The sequence below is a fragment of the Protomyctophum bolini genome, assembly GCF_963924005.1.
Source record: "Protomyctophum bolini genome assembly, chromosome: 9".
In the NCBI taxonomy this organism is placed as follows: domain Eukaryota; kingdom Metazoa; phylum Chordata; class Actinopteri; order Myctophiformes; family Myctophidae; genus Protomyctophum; species Protomyctophum bolini.
In genome coordinates, this window is record NC_137870.1 from 14,458,642 (window position 1) to 14,486,399 (window position 27,758).

The following is a 27,758-nucleotide window of genomic DNA, read 5'->3' on the forward strand; positions in this document are numbered from 1 at the left end:
CGCCCATAGGTTCCCAGAACATAGTGTTAGTGTTACCTCAAAAGCAGGGCCGAAAAAAGGTTCTGAGAGAACCTGGTCTGAAACCGTGCCGTACCGCACTGTGGAAACAAACCTAGAACTTAAAAAAAAGGTTCAGGTTCTGGTTCCACCTTGCTAGTGGAAAAGGGGCCTTTTTGAGCAGGGAATCATCTTTAAAGGGACATTTCACCACTGGAAGAAACTGCAGTCACTCAATGTTAATAGCATTTGTAGTAGATAACAGTAGCAAATTTTGTACACCCATATGGTAAGAAAAGTAATGAGTGTGTTTGACTAGGGTTCGACTGGATTGCTGAACGACCATAATGCTTTGGTGCACTGCCCCTCAGGGGGAGGCTGTTTGGAAGTGTGACTTGTAGTCCAGGAAGGAAGTGAGACCACATTTCCATGACCAATTTTGGTCATGAGTTCATGACATCTAATGATATCTAAAAACACATAATACACACATAGAAACCACCATCATTAAGATCTGGTTGCAAAAGGGTTCAAGTGGCCCTTTAAGTACAATAACAAAGTGGCCATTTAAGTAATAACAAATTCAATGTACTTACTGTACACCACTGCTGCTCAGCACTCGGTTTCACAGATATATTGTGAAAATAGCCGATCAACAAAAAATGTCCCTCTTTCTTAGATAATATTGGCTATTTGTCCAATGGTTTTATTTTTAATAATATAGTTTGTTTATTACTTTTGATACTTTAAAGACCTTACATTGTCACTGTAAAAATGTGCAGATACCCTGCATATACTTAACTACTGTTGAGTAAGAAAAAACAATGTTGCACAGTAAGCTAATCCCCCATTAATCATTTGGGGACCCCCTTTGGGCCACAGTTTGAGAACCACTGGTCTATTCATTAAACACACTTTTTTTACAGTAGTATACTGTAGGCAAGCTGTGAGTGAAAACAAACTTGGACTGTATCAGCTGTGTGAGAGAAGCTGTGTTTGCAATTAAACATGGAAGGTGTCTGTTAACGAATGCATTTATGGTGAAATGTAATGCTGAAATGTGATGAGCACAAGGAATATAAATTGGGTTAGGGTGAGACACGTTAATGGAATGGAGGTTGAGTGATTAAGTACAAGTGCTGCTCCTACATTGAAGTCAGTGCCATTAAGTCATCTGACATCAGGACATCTAACCTAATCTGAACTGTGACAAAACAATAAAAAATAACAAACCCCCCAAAATGTGACTGAAGCATACAATGGAAATCCCAGTGGTGTAAAGTAACTTATTACATTTACTCAATTTTGAGGTACTTTTACTTAAGTGGAGTATTTGCAATTCTTAACACATTTACGTATTTACTTTCCTCACTGAATATTAAAATAATGTATCTGAAGTCATGCTGTCATGAGTTGACTATACCAAAACAGGCACCCCACACCCTGACAATTATGCTATTTCTATATCAGAGCCACTAAGCATGGTCATAAAGTTTATGCATCTCCAAGATGCACTATCCAGTATCATGGGAATGGTTGGACTATAAGGATGATATTGCAATGTAACAAGAAGGACGAACCATTAAAGGCCATTTCTACTTTTACTTTCTGCATAGCATGCAATTTACAACTCATATAAGCCTGCTGAGGCCGGACCCACTGCAGAGGTGTTCAGCGTTTCATTTGGTGAGTTAGACTTTATCTGTCTTTAATAGTCCTAATGTGTTAGATAACTAAGCTATGTATAGTCATATAAATGTTTTAGATCCTAGTCATATAAACCAGACATGTTAGCATTTCATTAATATGACTCCGAGTCCTTACATACCACATAGATGATCCACTTAGTGGACAGCATAGTCCACCTAGTGGACAGCATAATTTATGTTAAAATGTACAGATTTAAATGATTGACTGTATAGTCATTTATTTGTAATTATGGATTGGAATTTGCTTTTGTTCATACATTTCTATTTAGACATTTAAATTACGTTATAGATAAAGTTAAATGATAATAATTTTACTTGAGTAGTAGTTTGGCTAGTGTAACTACCTCTGAATGTAACCTTAATTCATACAATGGAATGAAAGTGTATTAGAAAGGGGAAAATAATTCTAGCATTGCTTCAGTACAAAAGAAAATAAGCCAATAACAAACAAACCAATGAAAAGAAGTGAATGGGCAAGCATCAATTCATTTCATTGCATGCAGTGATAATATTGGATGGAATGGATCACTCTTTTCAGATGTGGAACTAATGAGTAATTAAAAAAAGTCTCTCATGAAGTGCTGTGCGGCAAGAATGAACAATATAGGATTCATATAATACTAAATCATTCAATCATTCGACTCAATATGATGTTTTTTTCCCCCCACTTAGGACTTGTAGGGCTACTGCACTCAAGGTTTCACTGCTACTGGTAGAGGGGAAAAGTGAGTGTTCATAATTTTTCTATTAAACCTAGCATAGTCCTTGATCTGCTCAGATGTCAAGTCAGCAAAGGCGTCAACACCATCTATTGTCTGTCTATAGAAAGGCATACCAGCACACACTTTTATTGTCTCCACCAGGCGGAAGGTATGGGGAGAGAGTATGTTTTGCACTCCGTCCGTGTGTGTCCGTCCGGCCTTCCTTCCTTCCGTCCGTCCGTTACCAGCTAATCTCTGGCATCGTTGGCCAGATCCATGCCAAACTTTGCACACACACTCCCTGGATGGCAACGATGAACCTCTGCCCCAAATATTCCTCAACAGCCTGTTATAGCGCCACCATGAGGCCGATTTAGGAAAAACACATTTCTGTAGATTACTCGTACACATTACGGCTAGGCCGAGGACGACATGCCACACATTCTTATCCAAATCAGCCTCACGGTGGTGCTATAACAGGGCAATTCCTGTTTTGACCGGCTATAACTGCATCGATCTGTATACAACTTATGTATACGCACTCCCTAGAGGCCATGAATCCCTCCACATCTGCCGGTTATAGCGCCACCATGAGGCCGATTTCTGCAAAACACATTGTTTATGTTAGTCACACAGATTTCATCCAAATCTCACGCAAATCAAAACATCTGATTGATCTCTGTAGTCATGTGATCAAGACGAGTCCGAGATTTCTCAGATTCTACACTGATTGGCTAAGATTGCCTTCCAAAGTTTTGTGGCCCGTTTTGTACAAAATGCTGCACATGTCCTGCTCATCCAGAATTCTATCCTCAAAGATGCTATGAGTGATCTGGCTCTGCATTTCCTCAACAAAATGAAGAAAATTGTTGCAAAATCAAAAAAAAAACAAAGAAACATGGTTCTATTACTCCTAAACATTTTGCCAAACATCACACACACTCCTATCCTCATGGTGAAGACCTGTGCCCAGAAGGGCACTTTTTCAAGTTCCATTTGTTCTTTGTATATTAAAGTTTCACACCCAGTAGCAGTAACAAATGTACCGTAGGCCTTCCTCAGCATAAAATAAATACAAAATAAGCAGAGGAAGAGCTGAAACGTCCGTTTGTTGCTGCTGCTGGGGGTAAACCTTTAATAAATAAAAAGTCCTAAATGGATAAAAAGTTAATGCTGGAATTCCTTTCTATAGACTACCCAATATTCTTATATTGTGAACTACCCGACTGAGTGCTTGCTTCTCCTCTCCTCGAATGTCTACAGAAAGCCGCCACCATGAGTACGGACGAAGAGATGAAGCAGTACGGCAAGGCCGCCATTTATCTCCGTAAGCCAGAGAGGGAGAGAATGGAAGCTCAAACTGCGCCATTTGATGCCAAATCTGCAGCATATGTGACTGATAAGGCCGAGCTGTACGTCAAGTGTAAGATTCTAAGCAAGGAGGGTACACAAGTCACCGTGGAAACGAATGACAAGAAAGAGGTATATAAAATCAAATAGTGGCACAGTACAACTGTAATTACATTAGATTCTGATGTTGTGGTTTTATTTTAATATTTTATTTTTTAGAAAAGAACTGTCCCTGAGGCGGATGTGACCCCTATGAACCCTCCCAAGTATGACAAGATTGAGGACATGGCCATGATGACCTACCTCAGTGAAGCCTCTGTCCTGTATAACCTCAAAGAGCGTTATGCAGCATGGATGATCTATGTAAGCTTTTCTACATGTTGAGAGCAGTACACTATTTCACCTGTCAAAGAAAGAAAAACACAAACACAGAGTACAAATTACATCATCAAATGAAAAACCGTAGAAAAACAAATGCAAACAAAGTCATGGTTCTGAAGTTATGTTCAATGTTAATGTTATCTCTCTTCTCCCTTTCAGACCTACTCTGGCTTGTTCTGTGCAACTGTGAACCCCTACAAGTGGCTCCCAGTGTACGACCAGGAGGTTGTAAATGCCTACAGAGGCAAGAAGCGTATTGAGGCTCCACCCCACATCTTCTCTGTCTCTGACAACGCCTTTCAGTTCATGCTGATGGGTACGTACTAGTCAGGACAATGTAAACAAATACATAACTACAATGGTTTTGTGCTGTGTATCCATGACAAAAAAAAATGCTTTACATTTTACAGATAAAGAGAACCAGTCTGTCCTGATCACGTAAGTTTCCATCATCTACTAGGCATTAAAAAAAAGAACATTGTACACAAATTCACTAAGTGCATTTATCTGAATGTATGCGTTTATAACCAGTGGAGAATCCGGTGCTGGGAAGACTGTGAACACCAAGCGTGTCATCCAGTACTTTGCAACAGCAGCAACTGCTAGTGGAGAGAAATCGGCCGCCGATAGTGGTAAAATTAAGGTACTGTATTATGTACTGTATGTTTTTAACTTTAACAAAAATGTTTTGGAACATAAAGCATTTATATGAAATATAGCAATTCAATTTAAAAGAATTCAGACCAAATTTTAAATTGGGCGATGTCTAAAACATTCTAGGGGTCACTGGAGGATCAGATTATTGCAGCCAATCCCTTGCTGGAGGCCTATGGTAATGCCAAGACTGTGAGGAATGACAACTCCTCTCGCTTTGTAAGTGTAAAATAATGACATTTTATGAGTAAACCTGCAATAATTCCACACGACGGATGCAACTAATTGTGCTATATCAAACAGGGTAAATTCATCAGAATCCATTTCAACAATGCGGGTAAATTGGCCAGTGCTGATATTGAGACATGTAAGTATGAAGTTCAGAGATAAGAAAATATATATTTGAGGATTACATTTTGACTTATGTACAACCCATATAGATTATTATTATTAATTATGTTGTACAACCCATATAGATCTGCTGGAGAAGTCTAGAGTGACCTACCAGCTTCCTCTAGAGAGAGGTTACCATATCTTCTTCCAGATGATGACCGACCACCTACCTGGGATTATTGGTAAGGGGAATTATACTGATGATGCAGTGAGAACATAAATTAACTAGAAAAGTCGCAATTTTGAAAAATTGCAAAGTGTGGTTGCCGCAATCTGTTACATAGGCCCCTCCCACTAATTATTCTAGCCAATTACAATGTCACGTCACCCCTGTGATCATGCGGAAGTAATTTGTAGGGGATTTATCCCCCCAAATATAAAATTTCTGCAACAAGTGGTTATTTATTTTTTTCGATTTGCGGCACCCCCTGTGGATGAAAATGGAATTGCCTTTTGCTCTGGGTTGATTAAACCACCCGTGACAAATTTGGGATGGATTGGAAGTTTTTTGTAAAATAGGCCCCTCCCACTAACTTTGGATGACGATTACGGCCGCACGATACACACTATCAAAATTCTGTCTGTGTTGTTTTAATCGGATAGGTCCTCAGATCATGTGTACAAATGTTTGTGATATTTGGACATAATCTGTAGGATTGGCGGAAAATCTATCCTGACGTGGAGATGCATCATGACCCAAGGAATCCAGGGATTGATTTTATGACCTACGGTTCAAGAGTTATAAGCCAAAACATAAAGTGGGCTGTTATAGCGCCACCATATAGCCGACCGATATAATTATAAGTGAATTAATTTGAATAATTATTAGGAACCTGCCCTCCTAGTTTTGTAACTATAGCCCTTACGGTCTCCGAGGAAAAAATACTTCAACGTGACTTTTTGCATTTTCCGATTCATGTCAATGGGGAAATGTAATGCAAAAATACATTAATTCAATCAATTAAACATTAAACATTTCTCTTAGCAAAATACGATTCCTGATGAAGCCGGTCAAGTGTGTGACATGAAAACAGTGGGATAAGTAGTGAACCAAAGTTTAGGGTTACTCTAGAAAGAAGTAAAAAAATAAAGTGTTACTATCTGGTTGAACCACACAATGAATAGAAACACATTTTTTTATCACTTCTCAGAAAGTTGTCTCATCACCAACAACCCATACGACTTCCCGTTGATCAGCATGGGTCAGATCACTGTGGCCAGCATTGATGACAAAGTCGAGTTGGAGGCTACAGATGTAAATGGACATTATTTCACATTTCTAATACTCACTGTGCATTGCAGTTGCTCTGCAAAATACATTTTCTACAGCAGTGGTTTTCAGGCCATGATCTCCCAAAATAATCCTATTTAAACTGGATTACTAATATAATGCTTAATCTCAATCTTCAGGACGCTATTGACATCCTGGGCTTCAACGCTGAGGAGAAAGCGGCCATCTACAAGTTCACCGGTGCAGTGATGCATCATGGGGTGTTGACCTTCAAACAGAAGCAGCGTGAGGAACAGGCGGAGCCAGACGGCACGGAGGGTAAGTTGCATCTTCAACAAAAAATGTGGTAGTCTTGTATTTATTTATTTCAAAAGAACTAAGCTAAATATATTTTCAATATATTGTCATTATTTATTTATATTATATTTATACTGCAGGTTATTTGGTTTACCTAAATCGTCCTATATTACTAGCTGTATGCATTCAATGTTTTACCAATTGTGTTTAACTTAAATCGCACTCTGGATTAAGCGTCTGCTAAATGCCTGAATCGTAAATTGCAAATTGTATGATCATTTCAGTGGCTGACAAGATCTGCTACCTGTTGGGTCTGAACTCAGCGGATATGCTTAAGGCATACTGCTACCCCAGAGTTAAAGTGGGAAATGAATATGTCACTAAAGGACAAACTGTGCCACAGGTGAGTAAAGTTACATTATTTCCATGTTCTGATTTCATACACACCTTATAAGTTGTGTCCAGACTGTTTTAAATCATTATTAAAATGATCCTCCAACATTATTGTCTCAGCCAGGCTGAAGGCGAGGCAGAGATTATGTTTTGCACCATGTCTGTGTGTCTCTGAGCAGCTAATCTCAGGCACTGTTTGGCCGCGAAACTATGCATGCACACTCCCTGGATCGGTGGATCCCAGAGCAGAACCTCTGCCCCAATTCTTTCAGATTGGCGTAATCGGCGCGCCACTAGGAGGTCGATTTTTGCAAAACACATGTCCTAGTCCTACAGATTTTGTCCAAACATCATGCAAACCGGTACACAGTATCTCTATATCCATTAACACTCTAAGACCCGGATTAATTTCTACTTGCAAAAAAGAGATTTCAACCTTACTACTACTTTGTACTACTAGGAATTAGGTTCAAAAAGATGTAAAAAAAAAAAGAAGAAAAAACTAAGTTTGATGAAAATGTTATGCACATTATATAATAATTATATAATATTAATATTAATATTAATATTAAGTAAATTAATAATTTACATTTGGGGGATATCTTTCACAATAATGAATAAAACATGTTCTAGACATTCTAATGATCACAAAAAACATATACAGTATTACAAATATTTTACTTACTTTTTTTAGGGTTAAAGGTCAAAAGTCATAGGTTAATTTGTGTGAATTTCAGCCTCTGTGGGGGGTATTTATATGCAAATATCCTGACCAATGGCATTGCAATGAACATCACTGATGATGTTAAGGTGAAAAAAGAACAGAAAAAAATAATAATTAAGTAATTCATTAAAATAAAATTGTTGCTATAAAGCAACGCTGGGTCTTAGAGGGTTAAACTGAACAAAATGCATGAACGCAGTGTGCAATTTCTGTGAAATTTTGCACGCATATTCCCATACAGCCGAGGAAGTAATGCCACTTGAAACATTTCAAATCAGCCTCATGGTGGCACTATAACAGGCCGATTGGCATTTTTACAGGTAACTGCACTGATGCATTTTTGCTACAAAAACAACAGCACACTGCAGAAACATGTGCAGTTCCAAGTACTCACTGACATGTTTGGCGCCTGCTGGCCTAGTGGTCCAGGACAGGCGCATGCCACATATCTAGGCTCTGCCCGTAGTGCGTTGTGTGTCTGAGTTCCGTTCATGACGACGTTTGGTCCATGTTTTTCCCGGTCTCTCTCTCCCTCTTTCCTGTCCATCTTCACTTGTATCTATCAATAAAGGCAAACAAGCAAAAACGAATCTTTTAAAAAAACATATAAAAAAAACTATATATATATACAGTATATATGACTACACCTTGTGTATAGAGGGTATGCGCGTGACATAATCATCAAACCCGGAAGTTATGCGGGAATGTCTACTAAGTGGCAAAAACTACTTTCTGGCCTTGACAGCCAAATAGAGAAGTTGTATTTGATTGCATAACTGACTGTCACTCACTTTGCCACTCGATTTGCCATTCACTTTATGCATGTGCATACCCTCTATTGTGTATCCAACCCTAAAACCCATCCCGCTCACTCAGATCAGCTAACACAGGGAAGCTGTCAACCTTCCCTAAAGCTCTCGGGAGAGATTCTTCTCCCTTCTGGCTCTCAAACTTTTGGAATAAACTTTCCATTGCAGTTAGAACTGCAGACAAACTCAGAATCTTCCACCGTAATCTGAAGAGTCACCTCTTCAGACTCCACCCTAGCCCGTAGCACTTGGTCTAGCCTTGAAATCCTTGCAGGCTTATGCGAAGGCTAAAATTGCTTAAATTGTGTAATTCACTATAATGTTCCTATTTCCTTTAGACAATGAACTCAGTCAGTGCCTTGGCCAAATCCATCTATGAGAAGCTGTTCTTGTGGATGGTCATTAAGATCAACGGGATGCTGGACACCAAGCAGCAGAGAAACTTCTACATTGGTGTGCTGGACATTGCTGGTTTTGAAATCTTTGATGTAAGCATGGACTTGTTTTAAGTTGGAGACTAAATATTTTTGTCACAGTTACGCATTTACAAGAGATTGGGCTAATGATATTTCCTCTCACAGTTCAACACCCTGGAGCAGCTGTGCATCAACTTCACCAATGAGAAACTGCAACAGTTTTTCAACCACACCATGTTTGTTCTGGAACAAGAAGAATACCTGAAAGAGGGAATTCCCTGGGATCTCGTTGACTTCGGCATGGACTTGGCTATCTGCATTGAGCTCATTGAGAAGGTAGGTACTGTACATGGACTTGGCTGCCTGCAATTGACCTGAATACATACACTGTTGCATTGAGCTGATTGAGAAGGTATAGAATTATTAATAGTATAGCGTATTATATTACTATGTATTGCTATGGACTTAGGTGTCAGCATTGCGTTCATTGAAGGTATACAATTATTTTGTGCTTTAATGGACATTATGCACACACACACACACACACACACACACTTATTTTTTTTGTCATTGGCACTAAGCTTTTGTTGATTTGTCTCTTTTATCTCCTTCCCAAAGCCCTTGGGCATCTTCTCCAGCCTTGAAGAGCAGTGCATGTTCCCAAAAGCTACAGACAAAAGTTTTGCAGAGAAGTTGATTGACCTGCATCTGGGGAAGAACAAGGCCTTTGAGAAACCCAAGCCTGGTAAAGGCAAGGGTGAGGCTCACTTCTCCCTGGTCCACTATGCTGGAACTGTGGACTACAGGTGAACAGAACCCTATAGTATGCATATATGCACTGTATATATAATTATACATTATATAATATAATATAATATAACCGGAACTGTGGACTACAGTTTACGATTGAGTATGGAGGACCCCAATGGAAACAAGCGATAGGCTTTTGTTAAAAAACTGTTAATAAAGTATTCAATCAATCCATCAATCAATCAACAGCATCACAGGATGGCTAGAGAAGAACAAGGATCCTCTCAACGACTCTGTGGTGCAGCTGTACCAGAAGTCTACAGTGAAGCTGCTCTGTGTGTTATATCCCCCACCTGAGCCTGAAGGTATGTTTATTACAATTGGTTTGGAGCATTTAGCATATTGGGAACTGGAGTTATGGCTGTACAACAGCCAATAGGAACACAAAGGGGGCGGGACAACAGCAAATTAATATAGGACAATAATATAATATAATGTGTTCTATCCCCCACCTAAGCCTGAAGGAATTGTTATATCAATACTATAAACATTCAGAAACTGACAAGAAGGGAAGCATTTTCATTCTATATAACTAATGATAACTCATGATTCCAATATAAACAGATAATACCAAGAAGGGAGGCAAGAAGAAGGGTGGTTCCATGCAGACTGTGTCTAGTGCTTTCAGGGTAATAATATCTTTTCATTATTATCAACATATATCCCTGTAAGAATGAAGCATTATTATTATCAACATTATATCCATGTAAAAAATAGTCTTTAAATGTTGGAATTAAAGTTTGAAATATTATAGGGTTTATGTCGTTAAAGTATGTTTTTAAAAACAATCTAAATCTGCAAAGTAAGTAGTATCTAAAGAGTTCAAATAAGTATAGTGGAAGAAAAACTACAACATTCTATCACTTTTGACTAATTATAAACCTTTATGTCTCAATAGGCAAACTTGCAGTTGCTGATGACCAACTTGAGGAGCACACATCCTCACTTTGTGCGTTGCCTGATTCCCAACGAGTCCAAGACTCCAGGTAAACAGAAAAGAAACATTTGACGCCTTATCAATTCTCTTCTAGAGGCCCTAAGGAAGACCTTGTATGCGGAAAAGGCTTTCAACCAGGTGGAATATTCATACTTGTTCTCAGTGATGGAAAGATTTGACATTGGAGATAGGTTCATTACATGGATTATTGTACAGCAACCCCACTGCAGCTAGGAGACTGACTAACCAGACACTGTCCTCACAATTTGCTTTAGCTCTAGGGCCCTTTGCCCAGACAATTATAGCAAATGCTATATTTCTATTTTGGTTGACTCGTTTTGACTCATTAAATGGTCAGTGCGTAACTATTTTGTTGTAATAATAATGAAGCAACATATTTACAGGATTGATGGAGAACTTCCTGGTCATCCACCAGCTGAGGTGTAATGGTGTGCTGGAGGGCATCAGAATTTGTAGAAAGGGCTTCCCAAGCAGAATCCCCTATGCTGACTTCAAGCAGAGGTATAAATTCCTTTTTCCAGCAGCTTTTAGTTCCAAACGTATTAACGGGAGGCATGCAAAATGACCATGAACTTCTGCTAAACAGATACAAAGTACTGAACGCCAGCGCATGTCCCGAAGGCGCGTTTATGGACAACAAGAAGGCATCTGAGAAGCTGCTTGGGTCCATTGACGTACCTGTTGATGATTACAGGTTTGGACACACCAAGGTAAACACACTCCCAATCTGGTTTAACATTATGGACAGAGGACTAAAATAGATTTATATAGTTTAGTTACAGTGTTTGTGACATTGTATTCAGGTGTTCTTCAAAGCTGGTCTGCTGGGTGTCCTTGAAGAGATGCGAGATGAAAAGCTGGCTGCTCTGGTCGGCATGACTCAGGCAATCGCAAGGGGTTACATCATGAGGAAGGAGTACGTCAAGATGACGGCTAGGAGGTACTTTGAAAACATCTATTCAATAAAAGAAATAAAGTGTCAAATCACTATAATAAAATAGCAAAAATTGCAGAGCAAGCTTTTGATGATGGTGGAAAGGAAAAATCTCCTTAATAAACAGCAGAATCAGGCTATAGGATGGGGGGTCATCCTGCATTTACATTGCGGTGGTTAACAACAATAATACCAACAGCAATAATAACAACAACAATAGTACAACTATAATGACACAATTATATAATAACAGCCTGCAGGCGTATTACATGGAAACCCTCAATCTACATTTCAATCATGATCCACTGTTGTCCACAGAGAGGCCATTTACAGCATCCAGTTCAACGTTCGCTCATTCGTCAATGTGAAAAGCTGGCCATGGATGATGGTCTACTACAAGATCAAGCCTCTCTTGCAGAGTGCTGAGACTGAGAAGGAACTGCAGAACATGAAGGAGAACTATGAAAAGATGAAGACTGACCTGGCCACTGCCCTGGCCTCGAAGAAGACACTGGAAGAGAAATTGATAGCTATAGTGCAGGAGAAGAATAACCTTGCAGCAGCATCGGCATCAGTAAGTAGCTACACTTGTAGGCAGGAAATGTTGCTAATATTTCATATTCATCTTAAAGGGCAAGACCACTTTTTTGAGGTTTGAGTTGTATAATCACGTTGCCATGATGTAACTCAAAGGTGGACAAGAAATCAAAAATAATTGCTCCATTGATTAGAAATTGATAATTCTAAATATTCTCCTCGTTGACTTACATTGTACGCTGAAAGAGCTCTCAAAGTCACTCTTTTAAATGAACACAAACTAAATTGATTCAGACAATATAGAGCATCACCAAACCCAGTACTGTTTTTGTTTTTAATAATAATAACGTTAACTTCCTGTTGAATTTACTATTTGAAGATCTGGATCTGGATCCACGGATCCAGTCCGGGTTTTCTTCCTATAAAAATGGCATTATATATATATATTTTTTAAACTAACAGAACTGGGTTCTGTGATGCTCTATCTATATTGTCTGAATCAACTTTGTTTGTTTGTTTCCATACTAAAAGTGACTTTGAGAGCTTAGGTCAAAACGTTAGTCGTTCTGTAAACTAGTACCAAATAAAAGGCTCTAAATGTCCGTGCTGCTCTAGTGTCCTCTCCTCCTTCAGTGACTTTGTGAGCTGTTTCAGTGTACAATGTAAGTCAATGAGGAGAATATTTTGAATGATCAATTTCTAATTACTAGAGCAATTATTTTTGATTTCTTGTCCACATTTGGAGAACATCATGATGGCAAGGTAAATACACAACCCAAATCTCTACCAAAGTGATATTGCCCTTTAAATCTAGAGTCGACCACCAGGCATTCTCTGCCATGCTATACATTGCAGACCATGGCAGAGAATGCCTGGTGGTCGAACGGCTGTTCAGTACAAGGGCCTGACCCCACAGACATTCTTCTGTGGGGAGGGTGAATTTGAATATGCAACTGCTATTTACCCACGCACTACTATAGTATATCCTTTTGGAGGAGGTTGATACACTACTAAATTATATCCTTTTGGAGGAGTTTGATTAGTTTGAGCATTAGTCCGACATGCGGGAACAACGGTCGGACTACCGCTCGAACATGTGCTGCTCCCGTGATTGCGGTTGTGGTTATGTTAGGGATAGAGGTAGGTGGTCGGTCTAATGACCGTTGGACCAAAACACGTGTCGGAACTTAGCACTGCACCCCTCCAGCTTCTTCCTTGTCCTCACCCAGAACAAATGCTGACAAATTCATTTTCATTGACAACTAGGGAGACGAGGCTCTGAATGATGCTGAGGAGAGATGTGAAGGTCTTATTAAAAGTAAGATCCAGTTGGAGGCAAAGCTCAAAGAGACGACCGAGAGACTGGAGGACGAGGAGGAGATCAATGCAGAAATGACTGCCAAGAAGAGAAAGCTGGAGGATGAATGCTCTGAGCTCAAGAAGGACATTGATGACCTGGAGCTCACCTTGGCCAAAGTGGAGAAGGAGAAACACGCCACTGAAAACAAGGTATAGATTATACTCAAGATCATACACTCTAGTTACAGACTTGTAAGGGTCAATCTATACTGTCAAAGTTACAGACTTGTAAGGGTCAATTCAGAACCCTGGAATCCACATTGAAAAGTACTGATTGAATTTGATCCATTCTATGACAACACATTATGTTTTGCTTCTATCAGGTGAAGAACCTGACTGAGGAGATGGCGTCTCAGGATGAGAGCGTCGCTAAGCTGACCAAGGAGAAAAAAGCCCTCCAAGAGGCCCATCAGCAAACCCTGGATGACCTGCAGGCAGAGGAGGACAAAGTCAACACTCTGACCAAGGCCAAGACCAAGCTGGAGCAGCAAGTTGACGATGTGAGTTTACCAAAGGGAATCAGATGTTTTGAATTTAAAGATGGAGTGCAGTGATTTTTTTCCACCCTAAAACATGATCATCAGGTACTATTATTATATGAGGTGGACAATTCTTTCCCCAAAAAGTGTACAGTATTTGTTAAAATGTTGTTTATATGTGGACACGCCCACCAGTTCATTAAGTATGCCTGGTTTGCGGTGATGGGTGGTGATCCACCTGAACTGAAGCCACACCCACAGCTGTTATTGGATGAGAAAGAGGGAGGTTAGGGGAGGGGATGATTTTGTGATGTTACTATATCACTGTTTTTTTCATTGGCACGTTTGACTGTCAAGGTTTCAGCATCCAGGAAGAAACCCTAAATACAAAGGGAATTCATCATTGCAACCTTGAACCTTGCACATAACAACCACACCAAGGGGTCTAATGAAGTACTGTCACCTTATAAACACATGAAAAACTGGAAAAGATACAAATATCACGGCACTCCATCTTTAATATTATATGTTTATTACTTACTTACGTATGTTTATTGTTGTACTGATTATTAAGAACAATAAATTGTTGTGCAGTTGGAGGGTTCTCTGGAGCAAGAGAAGAAGCTCCGCATGGACCTGGAGAGAGCCAAGAGAAAGCTTGAGGGTGATCTGAAACTGGCCCAGGAATCCATCATGGACCTGGAAAATGACAAGCAGCAATCTGACGAGAAGATAAAGAAGTAATGTGCACCAACAATATGAAATGTCTGTAATGAGAGAACCCACCTGCAGAATGATGCTAAAATATGACTATTGACTGTATTCAACAGGAAGGACTTTGAAGTAAGCCAGCTTCTGAGTAAGATTGAGGATGAACAATCGTTGGGGGCCCAGCTGCAGAAGAAGATCAAAGAACTCCAGGTATTTTTATTTTCTGTAAAATCATTAATAATAAGTAGGCCTAAGTGTGAATGGTTATTTTATGTTAATCTAACATCATTCATTTGAAAGGCTCGTATTGAAGAACTGGAAGAGGAGATCGAGGCAGAGCGTGCTGCTCGTGCCAAAGTGGAGAAGCAGAGAGCCGATCTCTCCAGGGAACTTGAAGAGATCAGTGAGAGGCTGGAGGAGGCTGGAGGCGCCACCGCTTCTCAGATCGAGATGAACAAGAAGCGCGAGGCTGAGTTCCAGAAGCTGCGTCGTGACCTTGAAGAGTCCACCCTGCAGCATGAGGCCACTGCTTCTGCTCTCCGTAAGAAACAGGCCGACAGCGTGGCGGAACTTGGTGAACAGATCGACAACCTCCAGAGAGTCAAGCAGAAACTGGAGAAGGAGAAGAGTGAATACAAGATGGAGATCGATGACCTGTCCAGCAACATGGAGGCTGTTGCTAAGGCAAAGGTATGATGAAATGCCATGGTATAATATCATTCTTGAGACAAAATAAGGTGTTTAAAGTTAAATGAAATACTCACATTTTAAAACTGATAGTTTCACATGGCATTAAAAGGCAGTCTTTATAGCTCAGATTTAACAGTGGGAATGTTTAATACAAGTAATCTTGTGAACGAGTATGGTGATTGCAAACTCTAACTTGGGTAAGGAAACCATACAGTTATAAACCGGAGGGCGGAATCATAGACTCCATCGATTGGCTTTGCTTTATCAAAGCAATGAACCTATCGGAAAAAAAAGATGATTGAACATGTATAATGTTCGTTTCCAGGGAAATCTTGAGAAGATGTGCCGCACCCTTGAGGATCAACTTAGTGAAATCAAGGCCAAGAGTGATGAAAACGTTCGCCAGATCAATGATATCGGCGCTCAGAGAGCAAGACTGTTGACAGAGAACGGTAAACTTTCATTTAATCATAAATCATTTGTCTACATGGTTTGTCGATGGTAAATTGACGCTATTAGAGATAATGCTTTTGATCCACAGTGATTCCAGGACCGATGATATGTTTGAAATGTTTGAAATTAATATTCAAATGTCTAATTAGGTGAGTTTGGTCGTCAACTGGAAGAGAAAGAAGCTCTGGTCTCTCAGCTCACAAGAGGCAAGCAGGCCTTCACCCAACAGATTGAGGAGTTGAAGAGACTTGTTGAAGAGGAGGTTAAGGTGAGGAACAGATTATTTTCCCTTTTAGTTTCATAATCTTTGTCATTTCATTCAGTTGACATTGTTTTTTCTATTTTCTTCTGACAGGCAAAGAATGCCCTTGCTCATGCTGTGCAATCAGCTCGCCATGACTGTGACCTTCTGAGGGAGCAGTTTGAGGAGGAGCAGGAGGCGAAGGCAGAGCTGCAGCGTGGAATGTCTAAGGCCAACGCTGAGGTGTGTCAGTGGAGGAGCAAGTATGAGACTGATGCTGTCCAACGCACTGAGGAGCTGGAGGAGGCCAAGTAAGTCAGCAGTGTTTTTACCATAGAGTTATACCGGTATATAAACTAGAGAGCGGACAGCCCCCACTATTAATTTCAATTCCCAGATGCTCTGGGGGCTCGGTTTTACACTGTCAGGTACCACTAGGCCTGTCGCCCAATCGCAATTATCTGAGATAATCGCTTGAGATAAAAATAAATCTAAATGGGCATAATCGTGATATTCATTTCAATGTCAAAAAAATGTTTTCCAACATTTTCAGAAAGAGTGGAATTAGCAGATCTACAAGGTCAAAACGCATCACACGTTTTGCCCTAGGCTCCACTCACTATACAAAACATTTCCCACAATAATCGAATTCCATTGAAAACTGATCAACAGGAAGAAGCTCGCCCAGCGTCTTCAGGAGGCTGAGGAGCAAATCGAGGCTGTGAATTCCAAGTGCGCCTCTCTGGAGAAGACCAAACAGAGACTCCAGGGTGAAGTGGAAGACCTCATGATTGATGTGGAGAGGGCCAATGGTTTGGCTTCCAACCTCGACAAGAAACAGAGGAACTTCGATAAGGTGCTTTGACGTACATTATTACAAAATAATGATTGTGTCCTTAAAGTGGGGTAAATGCCACATTTCATTACAAATGGTGTGCAGGTGCTTAAAGTGGAGGTAAATGACACATTTCATTACTAATTGTATGCAGGTCCTGGCAGAATGGAAGCAGAAATTTGAAGAGGGACAGGCAGAACTGGAGGGAGCTCAGAAAGAGGCTCGTTCTCTCAGCACTGAGTTGTTTAAGATGAAGAATTCCTACGAGGAGTCTCTGGACCAACTGGAGACCATGAAGCGTGAAAACAAGAACCTGCAACGTACGTTTTCAGATCATTCTTTTAAGAGCAACAAAAAATTTAAATAAACAGATCAAATGGTGGATCAGGCTACAACTTTATTAAAATGCAAATACAAAATATTTGCTGACTGATTAATTACTTTCAATCCACTGCAGAGGAGATCTCAGACTTGACTGAACAGATCGGTGAGACTGGAAAGAGCATCCATGAGCTGGAGAAGTCCAAGAAGCAGACAGAGACAGAGAAGTCAGAGATCCAGACAGCCCTGGAGGAAGCAGAGGTATTAAAATACAGACATCTATAACCTAAAGTTTTATTTATTTCCATACGTTTTACATTCAAACAGTGTAGCAGTATAATGATGGATGTTATATTAAAAAAGTCCTACAACCTTTTGATCCTGTATTGCATTTCAGGGTACTCTGGAGCACGAGGAGTCCAAGATTCTCCGTGTCCAGCTGGAGCTCAACCAGATCAAGGGTGAGGTGGACAGGAAGCTGGCAGAGAAGGATGAAGAGATGGAGGGGATCAAGAGGAACAGCCAGAGGGTGGTTGACTCCATGCAGAGCACTCTGGATTCTGAGGTCAGGAGCAGAAATGATGCCCTTAGAATCAAGAAGAAGATGGAGGGAGACCTGAACGAGATGGAGGTTCAGCTGAGTCACGCCAATCGCCAGGCTTCTGAGGCCCAGAAGCAGCTGAGGAACGTTCAGGGACAGCTTAAGGTGCAAAACATATTTAGACACATCTTCAAACAATGGAACTGCTTTGAACAAATCACATTCTGATTTTTCTCTTATCGTGACCACCTCAAATGTGATTTATTTTAGGATGCCCAAGTGCACCTTGATGATGCTTGCAGAGGCCAAGAAGATAGCAAGGAGCAAGCTGCTATGGTGGAGCGTAGGAATGGTCTAATGGTCGCTGAGATCGAGGAGCTGAGAGTGGCTGTGGAACAGACAGAGAGAGGCCGCAAAGTGGCTGAGCAAGAACTGGTGGATGCCAGTGAGCGCGCTGGACTGTTGCACTCTCAGGTAAGTCAATGGAAAAACTCAACAAGATATTTTTAACATACAACTCATTCATACTTGCATTGCTAAACTGAATCTTTATTTTAGAACACAAGCCTTGCGAACACCAAGAAGAAACTTGAAACCGACCTGATCCAGGTCCAAGGTGAAGTGGATGACAGTGTTTCAGAAGCAAGGAATGCTGAGGACAAGGCCAAGAAAGCCATCACTGATGTAAGTTAGGAGCTCTGCCTCTTATCCAATATACCAGGACAATTAGACATCCTTATGGCATGCTTAATTGTTACAATTGAGAGAATTTCACACCCACATTCCTTTGTGTCGGATGTTTTGGCGAAAACAGAGGTGTCGACACAGAGGTGGCAACATACATTTTATTTCTGTTCAGAAGTTCTTTCAGTACTGTACCTTCATGATGCTCAGTGACATCATAGAGGGCAGGTTTGTTTCCCAGACCACATCCCTGTTTTTTTTTTTACTTTTCTTTCACATTAGTGTTTGGGTGAATTTCACCCGTGTTTAGTGAGAGAGTGATCCCACAATGGGCTTTTGATTTGCTTTTTCTTTTTTGCTATTCTTTTCAAAGGATCATTCTCACATGTCCCAGGAATGGGTGGACCAAAGGAGAAGTTCCCAGCTCCATTATTAACACAAAAACAGAAATTAGGAATCTAATTCTAATTTAAATCTAATTTTGAAAAGCCACATTTCCAGTCTACCAGAAGCAGTATTAACCTAGGAAGCTGAACGGAGCATGGACAGGCCTTGTTTACAACATGAATCAATGTTTTTCACAGGTTTTTCCCCCCTATGATGTTGTTGTTGTTTCCCTCTGGTCTTATGACCACGATTAGTATCTGTTTATTACCCTATTATTACCTGTTATATTACAAGATATTTTCTCGCAGTCAATGTGAATTTATATAAATGTAATCTATGTACATACCATGTTTGTCATGTGTGCAGTGACATGATTATTTCCTTGCGGGACAATGAAGTACATTTTATCTTCTTTCCAGGCTGCTATGATGGCCGAGGAGCTGAAGAAGGAGCAGGACACCAGCTCTCACCTGGAGAGGATGAAGAAGAACCTGGAGGTCACAGTCAAGGACCTGCAGCACCGTCTGGATGAGGCTGAGAACCTGGCTATGAAGGGAGGCAAGAAGCAGCTCCAGAAACTGGAGTCTAGGGTAAGATGTGGTTTACTTCAACACAGCTTATAGTCAATGAAATAAGAATAAGTCATTTCATAGTGCATTCCTTTGTGAAGGTGCGTGAACTGGAGGGAGAGGTCGACAATGCACAGAGAGGTGGAGCAGACGCTATTAAAGGTGTCCGCAAGTACGAGAGGAGAGTAAAGGAGCTGACATACCAGGTACTGTATATCATGCTCACTTAAATATCCACCATGCCACTATCTAAATGAATAGATTGCATGAACTACAAAATACAAATACAAATAACTATAAATGTCATAAATTCACTCTCACTTCAGACTGAAGAGGACAAGAAGAATGTTGCCAGGCTTCAGGATCTGGTAGACAAACTGCAGATGAAGGTGAAGGGCTACAAGAGGCAGGCTGAGGAAGCGGTAAGACAATATACATCTTTAGTTGTGTTCGCCATGGGCAGAGTGTTGTGAAATAATAACACTAACATGAACATTAGCCACAACCACACTTTAGTTTTTCTGAAATTGTCTTGTAAGGTGCTCTTTTCAAATATTGAGGCTTTGAACCATCTCTATCATATTGTAGGAGGAAGCAGCCAACACTCACCTGTCTAAGTGCAGAAAGGTTCAGAATGAGCTAGAGGAGGCAGAGGAGCGTGCTGACATCGCTGAATCCCAGGTCAACAAGATGAGATCTAAAAGTCGTGACTCTAAGGTAAATACGTTGTGTGTTGTGCAATATCAAGGTTTATTATGTTGGCTGTCTAAGATGAAAAAATAAATCATGTTGAATATCTAATAATATACTCCTATTTTACAGGGAAAGGATGCTGAATAATAAGTTCTCCAATACAACTCACCATAAAAACTCATAAAATATGACCCTGTGGTGGACACTAGGGATCTCACCTCATATTGAGCACTGGCTGGGTGGTAACGGGAGGATGTAGGAAGTGCCAAAGGGAAGTGATGTGCCTGTGTATTGTTTGTTGGAAGTAAAGTTGTATTGAAAAAGTCATAAAATGACCCATTGTATTCAATAAAGGTGGCAGAAAAAAATAATTTGTTGTTTCTTGTATTCATTACTTCGTCAATCACTTTGTATTGTCAGGTTTGTCAGAGTATTCTGGTTCCAATTAACTCACACGTCCACTATACTATTTTGTAAAACCTTTGCAAAGATAAATAAATCTTTCCTCTTCTACGGATTTGAACCTGGTTTCCTGTGTGTTGTGCTGAAATGTTACTGTAACTGCCATTTTTCCAGTTTCCAGTTACTTCACAGGTATATGGGAGTGATCCTACGCAGTACACACACAGAAAATAGCAACAGATGGATGTCCAGTCTTTGATCCAGTTTGAGTGTTATTTATTGAAGTTGTTGCAGTTGAAATGAACATGAACATACCGGTGATGTTACTAGTAGATGTTATAAGTTACAAGTTGCTGGTGCTACTGGTAAGAACGGTGTGCTCCCTGTTCCCTGTGTCTCCTTCTTTCCTAGTGCCCCTGTGTCACCTTTATAAGTGCTCCTGTGTCACCTTTATAAGTGCTCCCCTTCTAATGGCTCCTACACACCGGCCCCTAATTGTTTCAAGGGTAACAATTAATAACCATATAAAGGAGTCATATTCAAATTTACATTTACATGTTCTTTTTTTCATTTTTTTTTTCACAATTTCAAAAGAAATAAAGTAAATTCATTCAATCTTCTTTGAACATCAGTCTCTTTAGTTTTCAGTCTCTTGGAGCAGACATATCTTTGTTATCGGTCTCTCCAAGATGTTGTTTTTGGTCTTGAGTCGAACTGTGCGTACAAGACCTTTTGAATCAGGAATGGTCTCCAATATTCTCCCCAGTAACCAGGCGCCTCGTGGTGCAGTGGAATCTACCACCACCACAATGTCACCGGGGGCAAAACTTCTCCTTTCAGCTGACCATTTTTGCCGTTCTTGGATTGATGGTAAGTACTCTTTTGTCCATCGTTTCCAAAAGAGATCTGCCATGTACTGTACTTGTTTCCATCTACGTTTGATGTACAGATCCTCTTTCACAAAGAGTCCAGGTGGCAATATTGGCTGTGTTTTCAATAAAAGAAGATGATTTGGGGTCAGCGCTTCCAGGTCCATTGGGTCGTCAGAAGACTTGGTGATGGGTCGATCATTTAAAATTGCCTCTACTTCACACATTAAAGTCTGCAATCCTTCATCATCAAGCACTTGTTGATTAAGAACAGAACGAAGTACACTTCGTACCATGCGGATCAGTCGTTCCCAAACACCGCCGTGATGGGATCCTGCTGGGGGGTTAAAGCTCCACTTTATCCCTTGCTGAAGCATAGCATTCTGGATTTTCTCCTGATTCAGGCTATTCAGTGCTTCTCTTAATTCTCTTTCCGCTCCTATGAAGTTCGTACCGTTATCTGATTTTAGAGATGAAACTTGACCTCGTCGACAGATGAATCTTCTTAGTGCATGGATGCAGGAGTCTGTGTCGAGTGTATGTGCAACTTCAAGATGTACTGCTCTGCTTGCCATGCAGGTGAAGATTACACCATACCTTTTGACAAGACTTCGTCCTCTCTTGATCTCTATAGGACCAAAGTAGTCTACTCCTACATCTGTGAATGGAGGCTTGTCTGGTTGAATTCTCTCCAAAGGTAAGTCTGCCATTTTTTGCTCACCAACTCTACCCCGCTGTCGTTTGCACACAGTGCAGTTGGTTATGATTTTCCTTGCAGCAGAGTTTGCTTTGATGATCCAATATTTTTTGCGGAGATGAGACAGCATGTAATTCCTTCCTCCATGTCCGAGTAGTTTATGGATGTGTCGTAATATCAGTGTGGATATGTGAAAGTCTTTTGAGAGGATGATCGGATGTTTGCTTTCTTCAGGCATCGCTAGCCTATTCAGGCGACCACCTACTCTCAGTAGTCCATCATCCAACACTGGATCCAATTTGTACAAATTACTGCTTCTCTTGACATTTTTATCAGTTTGCAGAACAGATATTTCTTCTGGAAATCTTTGCATTTGACTGAATGAGATGACTGCATGTTCTGCTTGGATATGATCTTCGGGAGTTAAACACTGTCCACGAAGTGTCGCTTTAAAGACTTGCATCTCCTCTTCAACCTTCTCCTTTAGTTTGACAGGATCCTTTTCAATACTGCTGACAGCAGCTTGAAGTTCCTTTCTCCTTCTAGTCAGTTGCAAGAGTGTGGTCTTTACTTTAAGAAGCCAAGCTACAGCAGTCTTCAGTCTCATCCATGTTGAGAAGTAGTGGATCAGATAGTTGGTTGGGTTCAGTTGATCTTTAATAATGACATTTACTGTGATGTCAGGTTTGATTTCTGGATCATTGGCGGATATTGTCGATTCAAAGGGCAAGTTAGGCCAATCATAATTTGATCTGCAGAGGAAATCTGGTCCTCTGATCCATTTCTTGCAGTTTAGAAAGCGGTCTGCTGTCAGCCCTCTTGATGCTGCATCTGCAGGGTTTTCCTTTGTACTCACATATTTCCATTGTGATACATCAGTAGCATCTCTTACAAGAGAAATCCTGTTTGCTACAAAGGTTTGAAAACGTTTTGTTTCATTGTTTATGTATTTCAGCACTGTAGTGCTATCAGTCCAGAAAATGGACCTATCCAGTGGCAGCTGCAAGTCCCTACGCAGCATTTTGTCAACTCGGACAGCCAGGACTGCTGCGGCCAGCTCCATTCTTGGAATTGTCATTTGTTTCAGTGGTGCCACTCTGGATTTTCCTATCATGAATGCAATATGCACTTCTCCGTCACTGCTTTCCAGTCTTAGGTAGGACACCGATCCATAGCCACTTTCGCTGGCATCTGAAAAGTGATGTAGCTGTGAGTGTGTGATTTGACCAAAGTTCTTAGGTTTAATACATCTGTCCACTTTGAACTCCACCACTTGCTTCAGATCCGCTAGCCATCCTGTCCACTGCTGTGAGAAGACTTCGGGTATGGCTTCATCCCATCCAAGTCTCCTCCTGCAGAGCTCCTGCATCATCAGCTTGGCTGGCAGCGCAAATGGTGATAGAAATCCTAAAGGGTCATATATAGAGCCAACCACAGACAAGATGCCACGTCTGGTGTGTGGTCTTTCAGGTGCCGTATTTGTGAATTTGAACACATCTGTTTCAACACACCAGTGTAATCCTAGAGCTCTTTCCACTGGCAGATTGTCTTTGTCCAAGTCCAACTCCTTGATCTCTTTTGCCCTGTGCTCGTGTGGAATAGAAGTTAACACGGCACGGCTGTTGCTGATCCATTTAGACAAAATGAATCCACCCCTCTGGCAGAGAGCAGTCAGGTCTTTTACTAATTGTACTGCTTCTCGTTCTGTGGGCATGGATTTCAAACAATCATCAACATAAAAGTTGTTGTTTACAGTGTCTGTCACCTCAGATGGAAAGTGAGCTCGGTTGTCTTCAGCAGTCTTTCTCAAAGAGAAATTGGCACAACTTGGTGATGACACAGCTCCAAAGAGATGTACCTTCATTCTGTACTCGGCCAGATCTTGCTGCACATCACCTTCAGGCCACCATAGGAATCGCAGGTAATCAACATGTTCATCCGAGACCTTAACCTGATGGAACATGGCTTTGATGTCTGCCATCAAGGCAACTGGTTCCTGTCTGAATCTGGTGAGGACTCCAATAAGTGAGTTAGTCAGATCGGGACCCTGAAGCAGTTGAAAGTTAAGTGATGTTCCTTTAAAGACTGCTCCACAGTCAAAGACCACTCTCAAGGTGCCTTTCTTTGAATGATGCACACCATGATGTGGGATATACCAGAGTTTTCCATCACTTCGATTCAGCTGGTCCACTGGCACCAATTCAGCGTAGCCACTGTTAATCATGTCTGTGAGGAAAGATGTGTATTCATCATGGAACTTCTCATCTTTGTTGAACTTGCGTTTCAGGCTCTGGATGCGTTGCTCTGCAATACAACGGTTATTTGGCATGATGGGATCTTCTTGTTTGAAAGGTAAGTTTAGGCAGTAATGTCCATCTTTAATTTTAGCTGAGTGGTTTATAATATCAAGGAATTTGGCCTCTTCTCTTGACATTTCCTCCGTTTCATTACTGGCTCTTTCACTGAAGTCTTGATTGTACTGTTTGACAAGTAACTCTTCCAGGTTTAGAATAGATATTCTATTGACAGCAACAGCAGGGCAGCCATTCTCATCCCTGATGGTGTCGTCTCCTCTTAGTGGACCATAGACGACCCACCCCAATAGGGTCCTCACTGCGTATGGTCCATCTGCTTGGCTATTAACCACCTCCCAGGGTTCCAGTAGTTTTGAAGCGTTTGTGCCGATGAGGAGGTCAATGCCAGAGTTTATTTCGGGTAGTATGATATGGTTTAAATATGGCCAATGAGACAAGTCTTTTTGTTTTGGAATGTTGTGTTGTGAGACAGGCATGGTTGCGTGTGTGAACACATCAGGCAGTTGAAGAAAGTCATCCGAGTCCATCCTTGCTATTTCCAAACCAGTGATATGATAGCTAGACTCAGGCTTCACTTGATTCATCGTTCGGAGGAGTATGTTTGTTTTCTGTCCTGCCATCTTGAGCCTTTTCATTAGGTTTTCGGTGCAGAATGTAGAGGTGCTGCCATGATCTAAAAATGCGTAGGTTTGCAAAATTGTGTCTCCCTTGTGGCTCTTCACTTGAACAGGTACGATGGAGAAGATGGAAGTTTCATCACCGGCCCCAATATGGCCACATGTGTGCGGTGAGATGACAGTCTTGCTTTCATTTGATTTCTGTGTCGGTTGTTGTTCTCCTTGTTGAATGTGAAGTATGTCAGGATGTTTCAGTTTGCATGTGTCACAAGTTAGACGACCTCTGCAAAATTTCGATAAGTGTCCTCTCTTTAAGCAGCCAAAACAGATTCCATTTTGTTTTAGGAAATCTATTTTCTCCCTGTGGCTCTTTTCCATGATTTGAGGACACCGTTCCAATGTATGGCCACTTCTTTTGCAGAACAGACATGGGTTGTGACTGATGGATGCATTCGTTTTCTCTCCATTTGACTCCACAGCTGTTATGGGTGTTACTGTTGTTGCAAAACTGCTTCTTGGACTTGACCTTTCTTTTGATTTAACAGTGGTTGAGGTTTTGACAGTGGAAGTCTGCTTAGGGTCCTGGATGTTTCCAAAAAGTGGGTCGGACATTATCATCACTTGTCTTTCGATGAAATTAACAAGATCAGGAAACATTGCCCGACGACCTCCCTCTTTTAGCTCACAGGCCCTGTTCCTCCATATGTCTCTCAGTTTGTATGGCAGTTTCAAAAGAATGGTCCTCATGTTGGAAGTCACATTCATCTCGTCCATGTAGGATAGATTCTCCATAGCATTGCAGCAACCTCGGAGGAATAGAGAAAATGCTTCCAACCCTTTTGCATCCTCTGATTTGATTGTTGCCCAGGCAAAAGCCTTTTCCATATATGCCGTGGCAATCTTATTCTCATTTCCAAAATGCTCTTTGAGCAAATGCTTTGCTCTTGGGTAGCCTTGTGACGGAGGCAGATGTTGGCAGCTGCGGACAAGATTTTTTGGATGCCCTCTTGTGTATTGCTCCAAAAAGTGTAGACAGTCACCATAATCATCTGTCTTTTTCTCAATTGCCCTCTCAAATGCCCTGATAAAACCTTGATATTGCAATGGATCTCCCTCATAAACCGGAATGTCTCTTTGTGGCAAAGTGGAATACAGATTCTGTTTGACCAATAGGGCCGTGATGTCATTCTGTCTTTGTAACACATTGGAAATATCACCTTGATTGACATCATTTGTAACAGTAGGTGAAGTACATACAGTTTGACCTTGAACCCCTGTTTTCATTTGACCTGGTATGTTTTTAGTTTGCACATTTCGACTGAGGAGAGGGTATTGCAATAATGGAGTTTGCCTGGGGAGAGAGTATTGCAATAATGGAGTTGTGTAATGAGTTTTGTCAGTTTTTGTCTTTTCCTTTGGCCTTACAACCCGTGGCTGTGGGGGAGGCTTCGTTTTCATTGACACTTTTCCATTTTGTTGGGTCGTTTGATCTGGTATGAATGTGTTTGGATTGAATGAAGTTGTTAATTTCCTTGGAGTAACAGCAGCGGCCGCTCCTGGCTCCTCTGAGTGCATCCCTATTGATATTCTTGATGCTTTTCTTGATCCCTTAGTTTCCAGTACCTGGGCCTTTGCTTTGGCTGCTGCCAGTTGTGTCTCCATCTCCAGTTTCTCTTTTTGCATTCTGAGTTGTTCTTGTTGCTTTGTGAATTGCTCCTGTTGCTTTGTGAATTGCTCCTGTTGCTTTGTGAATTGCTCCTGTTGCATTCTTTGCTGTGATTCAATCTGATGTTTCTTTCCCAAGGCAGCCATCTGCTCCATCAGAGAAGCCTCTTCAGCCTGGGCAATAATGAGAGCAGATGATGTCGATGAAGATGCTTTGGATGTGGTGGATTTGCGTGTGGATTTGAATCTAGCTGTATTTGACACACTGTCATCAGGTCCAACATCATCAGAATTGACAACACTCATGTTTTCACTTTCATCAGGAATGTATGTTTTTGGTGGTTCATTTTCAACAGTGACATTTTCAACAGTAGTATGCATTTGAGATTCATTTTCAACAGTAGTGTGCATTTGAGATTCATTTTCTTGGGTGACAGGTATGTATGGCTCAGTATCAACTAGCCCCTCTCGGAACCCCCTGGGTCAGCCCAATCCGAACCGAACCGGGCTGACGTAGGGTTCCTGGTCAAGCTAAGATTTTTCAATGCGATTGTTGGGACGCGGATATACACACACTCATCGTTTAGTCCATCGGCGCGGAATTAGGACGCTTTTTATTGTGTTTGTTTACGGATGTGCGAACTATAAGTACCTTACATACCTCTGATAAAATCTCCTGTGTCGCGGAAGCCGTTAAGTATTTTTAATCCATGTTTGATTAAAAATGTCGCTTTGATTTCTTCTTGTTTATTTACCGTTTATTGACCGCCTCTCGATGTGCGGTTGGCTTTGCGGGCTATGTCCCTTCCTCTGATTTGCTCCGTCATAGCTGTAGCACCACTAGCTAGCCAGATAGGCGGTACAATGAGGTGTCAATAAACAAGGTAGGAAGAAGCGACATTTTTAATCAATCATGGATTAAAAATACTTAACGGC

The 27,758-nt window shown here is 41.0% G+C and overlaps 1 protein-coding gene across 1 annotated transcript; it reads left to right on the top strand.

Moving 5' to 3' along the window:
* Positions 1-2,385: 2,385 nt before the first annotated feature.
* LOC308321943 (myosin heavy chain, fast skeletal muscle-like) lies at positions 2,386-20,628 on the top strand. The gene is made up of 41 exons (XM_080773061.1): positions 2,386-2,431; positions 3,671-3,889; positions 3,977-4,120; positions 4,298-4,454; positions 4,549-4,576; positions 4,670-4,781; positions 4,919-5,011; positions 5,096-5,159; positions 5,269-5,367; positions 6,337-6,440; positions 6,596-6,734; positions 6,998-7,116; positions 8,978-9,127; positions 9,221-9,391; positions 9,674-9,861; positions 10,055-10,170; positions 10,430-10,494; positions 10,764-10,851; positions 11,207-11,324; positions 11,410-11,533; positions 11,627-11,763; positions 12,076-12,331; positions 13,561-13,803; positions 13,977-14,153; positions 14,727-14,872; positions 14,963-15,053; positions 15,144-15,533; positions 15,859-15,985; positions 16,136-16,254; positions 16,342-16,538; positions 16,900-17,083; positions 17,217-17,382; positions 17,520-17,644; positions 17,781-18,089; positions 18,195-18,398; positions 18,483-18,608; positions 19,415-19,585; positions 19,666-19,770; positions 19,891-19,986; positions 20,153-20,281; positions 20,387-20,628. The coding sequence occupies exons 2-41, from the start codon at positions 3,683-3,685 to the stop codon at positions 20,402-20,404; spliced, it is 5,802 nt and encodes a 1,933-aa protein (XP_080629187.1). The 5' UTR covers positions 2,386-2,431; positions 3,671-3,682; the 3' UTR covers positions 20,405-20,628.
* The last annotated feature ends 7,130 nt before the right edge of the window (positions 20,629-27,758 follow it).

Coding starts and splice junctions, on each gene's coding strand:
- LOC308321943 (XM_080773061.1), top strand. CDS start 3,683: ATGAGTACGGACGAAGAGATGAAGCAGTACGGCAAGGCCGCCATTTAT. Junction 10,495..10,763: donor CTGTGTCTAGTGCTTTCAGG/GTAATAATATCT, acceptor ATGTCTCAATAG/GCAAACTTGCAGTTGCTGAT. Junction 15,986..16,135: donor AAGACTGTTGACAGAGAACG/GTAAACTTTCAT, acceptor ATGTCTAATTAG/GTGAGTTTGGTCGTCAACTG.